The sequence below is a fragment of the Bos grunniens genome, chromosome 1 (genome assembly GCF_055505025.1).
Source record: "Bos grunniens cultivar Pamir isolate PY7600 chromosome 1, Bosgru_T2T1.0, whole genome shotgun sequence".
In the NCBI taxonomy this organism is placed as follows: domain Eukaryota; kingdom Metazoa; phylum Chordata; class Mammalia; order Artiodactyla; family Bovidae; genus Bos; species Bos grunniens.
The window spans coordinates 155714158-155730138 of NC_141165.1; the positions used below are offsets into that span (position 1 = coordinate 155714158).

General features: G+C 43.6%; 1 protein-coding gene across 10 annotated transcripts in view; it reads left to right on the top strand.

The window, feature by feature from the left end:
* Window positions 1-15981, top strand: part of ITSN1 (intersectin 1) — a 243741-nt gene that overhangs the window by 159413 nt on the left and 68347 nt on the right. For all 10 annotated transcript variants that reach the window (XR_015168658.1, XR_015168659.1, XM_086413813.1 and 7 more), the window contains 4 exons: window positions 5540-5787; window positions 7822-7981; window positions 11645-11850; window positions 13083-13165. Coding sequence is in view for 8 of the 10 variants with exons in the window: in XM_086413813.1 (XP_086269939.1) it covers window positions 5540-5787; window positions 7822-7981; window positions 11645-11850; window positions 13083-13165 (697 nt within the window). In the remaining 2 variants the exon portion in view is untranslated. The remainder of the gene's footprint in view (window positions 1-5539; window positions 5788-7821; window positions 7982-11644; window positions 11851-13082; window positions 13166-15981) is intronic.

Genomic DNA, 15981 nt, shown 5'->3' on the forward strand with positions numbered 1-15981 from the left:
ATGAGATGGTTGGATGGCATCACCGACTTGACGGACATGAGTTTGAGCAAACTCCAGGAGTTGGTGATGGAAAGGGAAGCCTGGTGTGCTGCAGTCCATGGAGTCGTAGAGAGTTGGACATGACTGAGTGACTGAACAATAAGAATTCAAAATCTTCTCTGGTGGTTCTGTCAGGGAGTTTTGGGTACCACTGATCTTGCCTAATCTCTTTTCTGTCAGAACTAATCCCAAGTCATTCTGAAAAATATCATTTTCTTAGAACCATCCAAAAAAAAAAAGAGACTTCTTTAGGGGTTCTTAGCCATCAACCAGCCCATTCATTCAAAAAATTATTTATCTTTTAATTTAGTGTTACTCTTATAACAATTTAAACTCATTTTTTCTCTTCTTTTGATGGAGAATTTTTTTTTTTTTTTTAATGTAGTCAATACTGTTTCTTTCCTGCCTTTCTTAGATTTCTGTAACCTTAACATCTGAGCCGTTGCTGTTTTGAGGGACCAGTATACACTGATTCCAAGAGTGAGCCTAATCCAGTCCATGCCTGTTTTGTAATAAAGTTTTACTGGCACACATTCAGGCATGTTCATTTCCATATTGCCTACAGCTGCCTTTGTGCTACAATTGCAGGTTTGAGTCCTTGTGAAAGTTAAGGGGACTTCCCTGGTGATCCAGTGGCTAAGACTCCAAGTTCTCGGTGCAGGGGGCCCGGGTTCAACCCCTGGTTCCATGACTAGATTCCACATGCTGCAGCTAAGAGTTCACGTGCCTCAGCTGGAGATCCTGCATGCCACAACTCAGACCAGACACAGTCAAATAAATATTTAAAAAAAATTTTTTTGGCTGACCTCTAGATTAGCACTTTAGAAAACAGGTGGTTTTTTTTTGTTGTTGTTGTTTTAATGTTTTAAAATTTTATTTATTTTTTAGTGGAGAATAATTATTTACAATGCTGTGCTGGTTCCTGCCATACATCAACATGAATCAGCCATAGGTGTACACACGTCTTCTCCCTCTTAAACCTCCCTCCCACCTCCCACCCTTCCCTCCCCCTGGGTTGTCACAGAGCACCTGGTTGGGCTCCCTGCGTCAGACAGCGAATGCCCACTGGCTAACTGATTTACACATCAGATAATGTATATGTTTCCACGCCACTGTCTCAATTCGGCCCACCTTCTCCTTCCCCCACTGTGTTCACAAGTCCGTTTTCTAGGGCTGCGTCTCTAGAAAACAGCTTTAGTATCCTCATCCAGGAGTTTAGGGGTAACCCTTTTATTTCCAAACTGGCAAACGCATGAAGCATGTGCTTATCTCCATACTCCCCAGCATATCCCTTGCAGCGGCAGCAGCAGGTCTAAGTCTGTACACAGTTTACACGTGTTTACTGTCCACAGCCTTTGTTCTGCTTGTTAGGAGAGAGAGAACCTCTGCTACCCTTCTTTGTGACAAGGTCAGAGGCGTTGGAAATCTTAGTGTCACCTAACAGAGATGGCGGTCATGGTGCCATAGACACTGAGAAAGGAGATCTGATATTATTGGGTATCGGGGTTCGGTCGTTGAACCTGATGATGCTGCCTTCATCATACTGCCGCCTCAGTGCTCTCTGGTATGCAGTGCCTAATTATTAACAGTCCATAAACGAGGTCCCTAACATATTCCCAGTCCTTTAAGCAACATTTGGGGTTTGTGCTTCCTACTTTGACATTTCACTAGAACGACCGCAGATGCTTTGAGGTGTTACAGTGGGCTGGCTAAGCGAAATTGTATTAAGACCAATGTTATTAGCACAAAAATCCCCTCACTTGTAAGTGATCGACGTAAGCCACAGATAGATGAATCTACCCCATGCACGTATATGTTCACGTTATAGCCAACCATAGACGTATACAAAGAAGTCTATGTGTTTGACTGTGCTTATTCTATCCTAATTATAGATAACATTTTTTCACAATTGGTTGGCATTTTGAGTAAAGCTTTTCAACTCCAGGAGGAAATGTTTCTCATTTTCATACAAGACCCTTTAGACTTTTTCTAAGTGGTTAATTTAATTTAATGTTAAATGTGAGTTTTTATTTTATCCTCTGAACCTTAAAATTTAATTGGTCATTCAAATTAGTGGATTTCTATAAGAATAAATTAAATTCATTGAGACTGTTGTTTGTTCAATTAGCAAACAGTTTCCTAGGTTAAAAGTGATGGATTTCCTTGGTGACAAGTGACAAGCTGGTTTCATTATTGCCTTGAAGGGTAGCAGAAGCTCTTGTCTGCAAGGATAAGGGGCTGGCATGGCACCCTCTCCTCTTCCTGAGTACACACAGGCACGTCTCAATGGTGGTGCTCATTTTCTGTCATCTTTGGGGCAGGGCTGGTTGTAATTAACTAGGATGTGAGCTCGACCTGCCCGTAAGGTGGAACATTCCCTCAGGGCTTCAGATCCAATTCCAGGTGTCAGCCAAAAATCTGGTTAACCAAGTAAGACCCGTGTCTCAAGGAAATGACAGCGGGTCATTGGACATCATTAAGTAAAGCAGCTGGTACTCAAGGAGGTCTAACTAGGACAGACCAGTAAGGGGTTTCAGATAGGCTGGGATCTGGGATCACATTCCAGCCCCTACAGGAAGCCAGGAAGGCCAGCCCAGAGGGCCTGGGGTACCAGACAGGTTTCTAGAGCAGGGACCTCCCCATAGAGAACCCAAATCTCTGGTTACCTAAAGTGACCAGGGTCAGACAGAGCCCAGGCTTTTGCAGGACAAAAGAGAACTACGGTAGAGTCAGAGCTGGACAACAGGAGAGATGGCTTTAGAAAGTCTGTCAGACTGCCCTGGCGGTCCAGTGGTTACAACTTCACCTTCCAGTGTAGGGGGTGTGGGTCTGAGCACAGGGTCTCAGGGAGCAACAATCCCGCATTCCTTGTGGCCAAAACACCAAAATAAAAAACAGAAGCAATATTGTAAGAAGTTCAGTAAAGACTTTAAAAATAGTTTGTATCAAGAAAGATCTTTAAAAAAGAAGAGACTCTGTCATCAAGCACATCTCAGATGCCAGTCAGTGTTCTGGATACTTCTTACAACTGTTATAAAACAGGTACTGTTATTGTCCTCCATTTTATAGATAAGGAAACCGAGGCACCAAGAAATTAAACTTGCCCAAAGTCAGCCAGCTAATAAATTGTAGAAGTGGTGCTAAAACTGAAGCAGGGGCTGCAGGAGGAGAAGAGGGCAGCAGAAGATGAGCTGGTTGGATAGCATCACTGACTTGATGGACGTGAGTCTGGGCAAACTCTGGGAGATAGTGAAGGACAGAGAAGCCTGGTGCGCTGCAGTCCGTAGGGTTGCCAAGAGTCAAGAGATGACTGAGCAACTGCACAACAACAGGGGGCTTCTCTGGTGGCTCCGTGGTGAAGAGTCTGCCCGCCAATGCAGGAGACACAGGTTCAATCCCTGTTCCAGGAGGATGCCACAGGGCAACTAAGCCTGTGAACCACAGTGAAAAGCCTGTGTGCCGCCACAAAGAGTAGCCTCACGGGCTGCACCTAGAGAAGGCCTCAGCAACAAGGCCCCAGCCGAAACACCAAAACTGAGGCAGTCTGATGGCAGAGCCCTACCCTTGATCATGAGACTTTGCGGTCTTGAGGCAAAGTGCTTGTGTGTCTGCATCCAGCTCCTCACTCACTGCTGACCATCCTCCCCTCGGTCCTGGGACACACGGAAAGGGCAGGAGCTTGTCTGTTGAAGCTGAGAAGTTGGGGAGGCCCTGGCAAAGCCTGGCCTACAAACAGCTATGTTTCCAACACAAAGCAGCTAGCAAGTTACAATGCGTCGTAGTGTCACTGGTAAATATCAACCAACGAGGAAGGGCATCTAGCCACTTTAGCTTAGCAGAAAATAAGATCCAAGTGGGGAAAATGTCACTCTGAATCCTCATCTCATGAAACACGTGGGGCTGCCCAGAAGAGGAAGAAAGAAGACAATGTGGGGGTGTTCGTACTGGAACTCTAAAGCCAAAAATAGAACTTTTGGAAGCAGTGTTGTGCTTTATCTCTGGGTAACTCTCTTTTGGAGACTTCTCAGCTTTAAAAGTTGCTTTTACCTATGACAGTAAGGCTTCCCTAAGGTAGAGCAGCAAGGAAGCTCTCCTATGGATTATTTTATAACCAACATGTAGAAATAATTCAGTAAGCCCTGAATTCTACTTTCCCCATGCCTATCCCAGGGTCTTTTTTTTTTTTTTTTAATTCAAATAAGTTAATAAACATCATGCCATATTACTCTACACAGAATACAAATAAATATGTGGTTCCATATTTATTTTGTGTTTTTTTAATAATTTATTTTTAATTGAAGGATAATTGCTTTACAATATTGCTTTGGTTTCTGCCAAACATCAACATGAATTAGCCATAGGTATACAAATGTCCCTTCCCTCTGTTTTGTTTTACTGAATATTTGAATGGGTTAGAAAACTGGATTTTCTTACCACTCTTTCCCAAAGTCATTGTTGAAACCCTAGCACTCATTTCTGTGATTTCAAAAGAGCAATATTCAGGTCCAATGAAGTGTTCAGTGCCTTATTTCCTGAGACAGTATTTTACGGGATAAAATAAGATAAGATCTCTGACAGAACTTTATTTGACTTATTGTAATGAAAATAATTTTCTACTAGGGAATGTAATTATCTTCAAATTGATTTCCTGTTGCTCAAAAATAGTGAGGATAACTTGGAAGGATAAGTATTAGAGTCATTCTGGTGATTCTGACTAATCCTTTTGAGTCAGAATTAAGATAAAATGGAAACATTAAAAGCCCAATTGTAATAAATCTCCTCTGAAATTTTTAAACAGCAGAATCCTGTATTCTCCTGTGCACATTTGTGAATGTTACAGTAAAATTTATGCAAAAGAAAGTAATAGGACTTTAATAAAATTAATCATTGCTCTAAATAATCATTTCCTTAATTTTCTCTTCATGTATCTGTGGAGCTTTCAAAAGACTACACACGGCCAGTTTTATTGCCTGTAGAAACATCTAAGACTATGTTTTCTGTCCCTTTTGTCTGTGTGCGGAATAAGGACTGCTTAGTTATTAGAGACTTCTAGAGGGCTACATTTATATTGATTGCACCCTTTGCTTTCCATTTTAAATAATAAACCTAAGTCAAATTACTTTTTAATAATTACTTGAGTTCCTGAGTGATGAAGTCTGTCACATCACTTTATAATTCAGAGTAGCTCAAAATGTTTTAATTATGGGACTTCTTAAGACTCCAGGCACTTTTTCCTAGCTGCTATTATCAGGAGAAAAAGAAAAAGATAAACAGGCACAAAAGAGTAAGAACTTGAATTATAGCACCTACTGTTTCTTTAGAGGTAATGTTTAGAGACCATTTTTCCAGACTCTCAGACTAAGAAAAAGACAGAGAAAGGTCTGTGCTGTGTGTTAGTCTGACCAGGTCAGAAATGGGGGCTTTGTTCTGTTAAGAGTGTTCGGTGTCTGTAGGGGGTGATTTAGTTCCACTTAAATTAAACTTTATGACTTTCCTGCAGGTGGACGAAAGCCAAACTGGAGAACCGGGATGGCTTGGAGGAGAATTAAAAGGAAAGACGGGATGGTTCCCTGCAAACTACGCAGAGAAAATCCCAGAAAACGAGGTTCCCGCCCCAGTCAAACCAGTGACTGAGGCGGCCTCCACCCCTACACCCAAAGTGGCTGTGCGTGAGACCCCCGCCCCTTCATCCGCAACCCCTGCAGAGCCCTCCGAGACCCCCAACAACTGGGCCGACTTCAGCTCCACGTACGTGTTGGATGCCATTTCTGATGATTTCTGAAATCCCACATTAGTGATCTTTTAAGTGCTGTTTCAGTCCTTGGGTTGTACCTCTTGAGTACTGTTCATGGCCTCTTTCTCTGACTGGTCTTTTGGCAATTTGTGGATTGTATTCTCTGAGCTGGATTTAATTATATCATGGCTTAATAGTGATTTTTCCCTAGGATAAAGTAAAGCCTCTTACCCTTGTTTCATTCACTCATTTGTCTGTATCTTTCATTATTGTGGAAGAAATGGAGAAACACAATTTCCTAATAATCTGCTTGATACCCATGTCAGCAAATATTTAGAGTCATTTCCTGCATGGAAATAGCACTGTTTTGGTGGTGGTTTTTTTTGCTGGACAGAAACAGAAATTGAATTTTGTCATGTGGTTTTGAGTAAGATAGAAGGCTGTTTCCTCTGAGGCTTTCCTCTTTGATCAGTCCTGAATAAGCAGACAGCAGGGCAAAGAGATGTGTGCCTTTGGCAGCTACTGGTGCCATGCCCTTGGTCATCAGGAAATGGCATTAAAAACAGTGTGTAAGCAGAGGTTTCAAAGGACAGATGGAGGGCTGCCACGCTCCCACTTATAGGATTGATCCAGCTGTGCCGTTGGTCTAAAAATAGTTTATACTGCCCTTCAAGTAAAAGTGATGTAAGAAATGTTTTAAATTTGTTTTAAAGTCTAATCATCTTTCAGAAAAAACAAATAGAAAGTAAGGAGTCGGGGCATAATGCTGGAGAAAGTGTATCAAATACAGCAAAGAAGGTGTGTAATGACCAAGAGCAGGAGAAAGTAGAGGGAAGGATATAATGAATAGCAATAGTTTTCATACTTGTATTTTCACGTAAAAGATTGAAAGTGCTCAAGAAGCTCCTCCCTGTCTCATCTCTGCTAAAAAGTAGTGTTCCATTAGCGTGACTGAAACCACATTGAAATTCTCCTCTCCTGATCTTTTTTTAAAATTGAAATATAGTTGATTTATATTGTTATGTTAGTTTCAGGTATACAGCAAAGTGATTCACATACGTATATGTATGTATATATGTATATTTTCAGATTCTTTTCCGTTACATGTCATTACAAGATGTTGAATATAGTTCCCTGTGCTCTACAGTAATCATGTCACTTATCTATTTTATGTATAGCAACTAGTTTATATTCCCTTAAAACGCTCTGACTTTTTAAATTAAAGCTGACAGTAAAATAGAAGACAAACACTCTTTTCAGGATTTCGTTTTGCTGTGGGTCTAGGCAGCATGCCTCTCTTGCTCAATAAATGTGTGATCTGCGGCTCTCTGGCTATCCTCCTGGGCATCTTATTTCTGGACCCAGAATCAGGATGTGCCTGCCGTCTATCAAAGGAAATACTTTGATTTGCAAATTTGTTTATCTCTCATAAAGATTCTCAAAAGTCCATTGCATTTCAATCGGCAACTCGCACAGATGTGTTTATTTACAATTATAAAATCACAAAATTAAAACTGTTCCTGAGCTGCGCCCAACAGGTTGCTCTAAGGATACCACCTATAGGGTTACCATGGTGTCCAGGCTCGTGGCCCAGTGCCTGCTGTGTGGTGCTGGGACAGAGAGATGGTATTATGAAGCACCAGCTGCCAGCCTGGCAGGACTTCCTATGTGACATGAAACTTCTTTTTTGCTGATTTAGCATTGTTGTTGCAAATGAATATAATGGTCACATGAGGGTGTTTCTCTGGTGCCTTCAGGTTACAGAGTATTTCCCTACGTAGGATTTCATGTCACCCTGACAGCTAACCAGAGTAACGCAGTACTGTTCCCATTTGATCAACAAGGAAATCAGGATTCAGAGAAACTACTGTCATTTGTCTGAGACCCATCGCTAGTGTGTGACGCTCTGACCCAAGCCCAAGTCCAGTGCTCTTACCCCCTCCTTGCTCTTGAACTAGCCCCACGCACGTCGCGGTGTGTCTGCTGTGGGAGGAGCATTGACACGTTTGGAAGTCCTTGCCGCTCACGCCGTTGCACTTCCCCTCCAGGTGGCCCACCAGCACGAATGAGAAACCAGAAACCGACAGCTGGGACGCATGGGCAACCCAGCCCTCCCTCACCGTACCAAGCGCCGGGCAGCTGAGGCAGAGGTCGGCCTTCACTCCAGCCACGGCCACGGGCTCATCTCCGTCTCCTGTTCTAGGCCAGGTAACAGCATTGCTGGGAGCGGGAGGCCCCCACATGCTGTGTGAGGAGGAAAGATTCAGCCAGTGCTTGTCGTCATTGTCATTGGGAGTAAGCCTTGGGAATTCCCTGGCTGTCCAGTGGTTGGGACGCTTCGTTTTCACTCCAGAGGGCTTGCATTCGATGCCCAGTCGGGGAACGAAGATCCCACAAGCCATGTAGTGTGGCCAAAAAAAAATGTAAGCCTCATTATATGCATCTGGCATGGCTGGCAGGCAAGGATCCAGTTCACGTTTTCCCAGTGGAGGGAATCGTGACTATTCAGAGGAGGGTAAACTGGATTACGCTCCTGGATTGTTCAGGGAAGCTTCACTGATCACGTGGTATTTGAACTCCATCTCGAACAGGAGGTAAGAGCTGATTAGAAAGTGGAGAGACCTGGCATGCAGACAGAAACTGCCCTGAGGAGAGAGGCTTTCTTTAGGAGGCCAGAGTGTGATTCGGGAAAGACATGGGGTCCATCCATGTGGCCAGACCACTGAGTATTTATCAGAGAAGATTGACTGCAGATTAAATGCAAAGCTCTTAAATGCCTCATTAAGAAAAGTAATTGCTGAAAGGATAATATTTCTACTTAATGTGATAAAAGAAATGACATTTCTATAAGTAATCAAACAGAGAAATTGCCCATCTGGCAGGCATTTAGGGGTCAAGGACAATTTCTGCTCTGGGAACAAGCAGCTTGAACACAGGCTCTGGGAAGACTCACGTGGAGGTGTGCAGAAAGATTCGACGGGGGAGCACAGAGGGATGTGACAACAGTTAAAGGGGTGGAATCCCAACGCCTGTGGGAGTAGGAAAGGAAAAGACTGAGGAGAGATTTGACCTTAAGAGGGAACAAGTCAGGCCGAAAGAGAAATTGACTTTTCATGAAAGGAGGGAGTTGGATTTTCGACATACTGATTGCCAGGTGAGAGTGAGACAGTCAGGCCTTCCTGTCTGGGAAATGGGAACACAGTCAGATCTAAGGAAGTGAAGTGAGCGCTTCAGAGGAGCGAGACTGCAGGGGAAGGAGGGAAACCGCACACAGCGTGTGTCTTCTCTGACCTGGAAAGAAGGGCGGCTCTGGACAGGAGCTGTGCTCTTTGCCTTTGCATCTGTCCTGCTCGGCAGGTAGCACATGTGTCACGCTCAGAGTGATGACTCTGGTGGAGGAGGAGGGCGCAGGACCAGAACAGCGGATGGTGGCAGTTCTTGTATTATTAAAGGCGGTGGTCCAGACAAAGAGGCAGGCGGCACGTATTTGTGATCTGGGAAAGAGGATACTCCAGATTGCAAAGGGATACAGAGAAAAGGATAGGTGGGAAAGTGGGAAGGGCTGGTGAAAGGATAGACAGGGAGCCGTGTAGAAGGAGGACAAGGAGCAGCTGTGTGGCCAGTGGAAACAGAGACTGAGAAGTCGAGCGTCTAAGGGGAAACAGCATTACAAGCAGAGAAAACGCAGGCTGCTTTTCTTTTTCCTTCTGGGAGAGAAAGGGTGAAGAGAGGTTGGAGAAAGAGGGAAGGAAGTTGAGGTTGTGCTTCCAGGCGGCTTTCTCGGGAGGGGCCCCCAGGGCCTGCGGGGCATGCAGAATAGGAATTGAGCAAAGAAGGATGAAGCGTGACTTGGCTGAATTTAACCTGAGTCTGTGACTTGTCATCACACGTTGTCTTGGCTTTCTCCAGCAATACTGTATCGTTTGGAAGAACTGATAGTAATAGAAACTACTCCTGTTATAATGATTACTCTCATAGCAGCTCTGCAGATGGAGCTTATTAAATTTTCTTGAAGAAAGTGTCTGTGTTCTAGAGATGTGGAGACGGAGGCCTCAACTGAGAGAGTGAACAGTTGAGAGGCATGAGCTGAGAGGCCTACAGCTGAGAGACTGAGCAGTTGTTTCAGGTCACACAGTTAGTAAGGGACGGACTTGGGGTCTGAACCCAGAGTCTGTGTTCTGCCTGATTCCAGGCTCTCCGTGTGGGAGGTGGAGACAGGGCAGGTGCAGCCAAGATGTCTCAGGGTGAGAGGTTACGATACACCAGCGAGGGCCCAGGTGAAATTGCAGAGACAAGATGGAAAATTAGGGGACACAGAAGCCATGAGCTCCGCGGCCCAGGTGGGAAGCGCCCTGTGAGCACGACCGGAGAAACGGGAGGTGGAGACGCAGTGGTCCTCGGGGTGTTTGCAATCCAGAGAACCCTCCTCTCTTCTGAAGACTGGACCGAGTGGACAGTTGAGATGGAAGGAAATGGGGATGTCATGGGTCTGAGCAGACGAGAACCCATGGAGACCAGGAGTTGAAAGTTGCCAGCATGAAAGCCGAAACTCTTCAATCTATCATAAATTCTCTCTTATCAGGCATAATCATAGTTAAATGTCATTATGAAAATAAGTATCTTCTGAAGGCAAGTCCAGCTTGGTTCTGAATGAGCTGTCCTTAGGCTTTATCCCTTGTTCTTGTCCATTTATGAATACATGTATAATCGAAAGTTGGCATATTTTTTTATAATAGTATTGTCTTAATATACTGTGATAGTTTTATGTGATAGTCTTTTAAGAGATAATAAATGCCTCCCCCTGCCTTTTCCAGCCTCATCTCCTATTGCACCCCTCCATGAGACTAGGCCACACGCACCCCCGGATCCTGCTCCTCCTCCTCGAACCTTGGCAGGAAAGCATCTCACGGTCATGCCCTCCACCTGGAGTTCACTCCCCCCGAAGCCCTAGCTATCAAAATCCTTCTTGTCCTTCAAGGCCCGGCTCAAACACTGCCACCTCTGGGAAACAGGCCCTGTTGCCTGCAGGCAGCTTTCATCCATCTTTTCTCTCTGTTCCCACCATGAATGGTTGCGACCTCTTTTTAGCATATTTCCTTCTGCCCAGTGGTAGACATGATTGTTTGTATCTCTTTCTTCTTCATTAGTCATGAGTTCCTTGGCCATGTCCTACTGCCCATTTTTATCATGCTTTCTGCTTAATAAAGTATTTTAACCTGGATTATTTTGGGGAGGCAGAGATGGCATTCTGTTCATCTTCATATAGAGTTTTCATATAGCTCTATAGTACATGGGATTACAGAGGGTTTATGCTTGCCCAACCCCTGTTTGTCTTAAAAAGGAGCTAGGACAAGCCCAACCCAACCCAAGACCCGTTTCCCTGTGTCCACCTAAACTAAGATATGAGTTGCTTGCCTTTTGAGCTTTCAGAAGGTTTCTGCTTTGGTATTAACCCTTCACTAAACATCCAAATCCAGTTGGAAACTGGCGGGAAAGGGATTGCCCTGGGCAACTTGAGAATTAAAAATAGAACCAAAATAGAAAAGGCACTCGGCCAGGTGCAACAGAATAAATATGATCTCCTAGCTGCTTTAAATAGAGACTTCTAGATGGGCCGGCCATGGCTTTGTGAACAGGCTGGCAGGTTTTCACCTCCACTTTGGGAAGGAAATAGCTATTGAGAACCAGGGGGCACGTGGCAGCCACGCTGTACTGCGGGGGAGTGGGGAGGGGAGGAGGCGGGGGGGTGTCTTCTGTGGTTGCACATGTACCCGCATGTACCCATGGGAGGGAAGGTGATGGTGTTTGCAGCACCTGAACTGATAACAGATCACAAAGTGACAAGAGGTCCTTTATGTTCTTCCACACAAGGGTGAAAAGGTGGAGGGGCTACAGGCGCAAGCCCTGTATCCGTGGAGAGCCAAGAAAGACAACCATTTAAATTTTAACAAAAACGATGTCATCACCGTACTGGAGCAGCAAGACATGTGGTGGTTTGGAGAAGTTCAAGGCCAGAAGGGTTGGTTCCCCAAGTCCTACGTGAAACTCATTTCAGGGCCCATAAGGAAATCGACAAGGTATGCTTGTGTTCATCTGCTTCCACTGGACAAATGCCGTGTTTGGCATGAAACTGTTGTTTGCACTAGTTAGGATTCACAGATAGGAGTTGCTGGATCATTTCGTCTTCTGGGTCTTCTCACTGCAGAAGTTAGGGCATGTGTCAACAGAAGAGAGCCTCTTGCAGATGATGGTCATTTGTTCCTCACCCAGAAGCCTCTGCATCTTGTTTTTCATTGACTTGTGCAAGAGGAAATTCTACCCTGAGACCTGGGACAGTCTCGCGGGTTTGCTGGAGATTCTGTTCCTCTTCATGCTTAGTATAGCTCAGTTGGTAAAGAATCTACCTACAATGCAGGAGACCCCAGTTTGGTTCCTGGGTCAGGAAGATCCGCTGGAGAAGGGATAGGCTACCCACTCCAGTATTCGTGGGCTTCCCTGTGGCTCAGCTGGTAAAGAATCCCCCTGCAATGTGGGAGACCTGGGTTTGATCCCTGGGTTGGGAACATCCCCTGGAAAAGGGAAAGGCCACCCACTCCAGTATTCTGGCCTAGAGAATTCCATGGACTGCCTAGTCCATGGGGTTGCAAAGAGTTGAACACAACTGAGTGACTTTCACTTTCACTTCACTTACTGTGCCAGATATCCACAAATATTTAGAAGCCCAAAGAATTGGGGGAAATTATTAGAAGAGTGAATTATCTTTTTTGTTAAGAACCTTATGGTATGAAACCTTACCCTGAAGGTTATTGTTTCATTGTTCTAACCAAATAGATGGTCAAAATGAATTAAGAGTTTTAAGAAGAGAATCTCTTCAAAAATACTGAATGAGCATGTCCGTTGTACTTTGAAATAGACCAGTGCTTTGGCTGTGTATCTAGCAAAGCAAAGTGCTGACAGACAAGGATGTGAGCTTAGAGTCGGGCCACCATGGGCCTTTGTGATGTGTTTTGACTTAGCAAAGTGCATCTATTTCAGCTGTAGATTATCAAGGTTTTAAATGTGAAGTGGGGACTTCCTTGATGGTCCATTGGCCAAGACTCCAGACTCCTGATGCAGGGGGCCCAGGTTCAATCCCTAGTCAGGAAACTAGATCCCACATGCTACAATCAAGACCTGGACAAATAACTACTTTTTTAAAAAATAATTATAAATGTTAAAGCAGTTTTAAAAAGAAAGTATCATTGTTATTTGTACTGTTTTCTTTGAGGATGAAAAGTAAAATTCAAATACTTTCCCCTCCCTCTTCCAGCATGGATTCTGGTCCCTCAGAAAGTCCTGCAAGTCTAAAGAGGGTAGCTTCCCCAGCAGCCAAGCCAGCCGTTTCGGGAGAAGGTGAGAACTTGAGTGAAATTAAGATCTTTAGACGGTGGAGGCGATTATGTAATACAAAGAGTGAACATTGAAAACGAGGTTGGATTTCATGTTTAAAGAATCTGCCTTAATTTACGTTCATTATATTAAACCTGAAGGTAAAATGAGGTTTAGCTCCTTATAAAGTCATAGTACTTTACAGGGACTTTCCAAAATACGATCAGATATATTGCTCATAAAAACCGAATCTTCTGATGATGTTCAATTAAAAGCCCTTTGACTCTTGAAAGAGGCCCATCAAAGTCACTAAAGATCAAGGTCTCTGAGCATCTCTGTAGCCTATTTGTGATGCTTGCTGTTTTTCTGACTTACAGATAAATATTTTGGTTTAAGGCCATAACTGGGCTGTTCAGTAAAGCTGTCACAGTAGCATCAGTGCCATTTGTACCCAAATGAAACAGAAGTGTCATTTCTGTTTTCCATGGAAATAACCACAACAGATTATTTAGGCCTAAAAATTTTATTTTGAGTGTTTCTTACAAAAGTAATTAATTGCTTTGTTTCCCCCATCTTTACTTCGTGACACCATCTTTTGGATTATATCGGGTTGGCCAAAAAGTTTGTTTGGGTTTTTATAAGAGCATATGGAAAAATCTGAATGAAATTTTTGGCCCATCCAACATATGCCAGTATATGGCATAAGTTTAACAATGAACAAAACCTACATAATTCAGGTTCTAGTGGTAAAAATCTCAGGTCTTTGCTACATCTGGTCTAGCCATTATCAGAGCACTAATTGAAGAGTGAGCATGACCCAAGTCAGACAGGCTTTCCGTGTCGGAAGTAGGAACAGTGTTTGTTGAGAACAGATGTCTAACCTGTTTTGTAGCAGTGTTTCATTGTTTCCTTGAATACTTGTAGAATCTTTAGTTTGTTTGCCATTATGAGACTTCTATTCTTTAGAAACTTTGCTTTATGAAAAATAGAATTATTAAAGCAAGGGTTAAGGTTTAATGATGTTTCAAATAGTGACAAAGTTACTTTTTCAAGAGGAATTTCAGAAGTAAAAAAATTTTTTTAGTTTATAGGTATAGCTATAAAAAACTTCATCATCACTAAATAAATCTGGTATTTTTATTGTATCCAGTTTTTGCCATTACCACCAAAACAATCATTAGTATAGTTCTCTTCATACATTTTTGTCATCCTAATGACTTTTTATAGCCACTGTTGGGAGAGCAAGGCAAAAGGTCTTTTATTTTTTTTTTTTTCAAAAGGTCTTTTAAACACAGCTCATGTAGTCAGTGTTGTGTCAAGCAATACTCCCTGCCCCCCCGCCCAGATTCAGTAGGTTACAGCCACTACGTCTCAGTGGTGTGCCAGAGTTTGCATCCTGGCTCTCACACCTAGTGACTGTATAATTTTAGTCATGCCTCAACTCTCTCATCTGTAAAAGGAACGTAATAATCGCCACTTGAGGTAGCAAATTATCATGGGAATCATGAGACAATAGTGTAAGCTTTTAGAATAAAAGTCACTAAATGCTGCTCGTATTTCCTTTTTGCTTCAGTTCCTAGATTATTGATGGAGCCACTTAGAGCAGTGAGCGTCCTCATCTGACAACAGTGTTGATGAATGCCGCTTTGTTTTGAAACATGTAGAGGCCTCCATGCTTGAGGCCTCGATAAGTAGGTCACAGATGGACCACCCACATCCTTAACTTGGGCAACAGCAGAGGGTTATATGTCTAATCTCATTTATTACATCCATTTTACAGTGATTTCAGTATTAGAAATATTAGGAAAGATTTCTGGCTTCTGGAAGGGTATGGGAGGACGATGGCATCTGATATTCTAGGAAAAGGCACTTAGATATATTAGGGATATGTTTATAAATACTGTATTAAATGTAATCAGATTGAAAGTAACCAGTGATTCAGGCAGCTAGTCATGTCCAACTGTTTGCGACCCCTTGGACTATACAGTCCGTGGAATTCTTCAGGCCAGAATCCGGGAGTGGGTAGTCTTTCCCTTCTTCAGGGCATCTTCCCAACCTAGGGATCTAACCCAGGTCTCCCGCATTGCAGGTGGATTCTTTACCAGCTGAGACACCAGAAACCAAATTAAATAGATGGTCAGTTTGGGTAGCTTTTAAAATATGGGCTTGGGAATGGCCAGTACCCTGTGTTACATGTCTGATGAGGAGGGTCTGAGTAGTGAGGAGCCCCCCATATCTGTCTTCCTGTCTCCCCACTTTCATTGGATCCTGAAGGTCCTCACAGATGCCCGTGTACATGCAGGGCTTGTAAAGCCACAGTCTTCCCAGTCTCCTTGGTATCTTCTACTGCAGTGTGAAGTTCAGCCAGAGTTCATGCTTATGAAGTTTCTTAAGGATTTCAAAAGTGACTTCAAAATTTGGATCCGTTCTTAAGAAAGTGACTTTTAAGTGCAGGAATCACTGGGAAAAGGACTGATGGCCAAGGATCCGATCTTAAATGGCCAGACATGAGCTAAGGAACAAGTAAAAGAACAAAATAAAAAGGGAAGGTTCGAAATACTGAGAAATCAGAAAAAGGAATATATTAATGAAAAAGCAGTGTCCTTATTCAAGCTGCCAAACTTTGATTTCCTTGTGCGGGAAATCCTTTTGCCAGTTTTAACGGTGGAGGTGTGTGTCACCGGTGCTGGAGGGCTAAAGACAGAGAGGCTTCTGTTCCCCCTAGCGTGTTTGGATGACCTTGTATGTTGGGGGTCTGCTGGCCTCAGCTGAGGCTGGAGTGGCCCCTTGGAGAGCTGCCCACATTAGCATAAGCATCAGGATAGTTTGTGTTTGCTAGT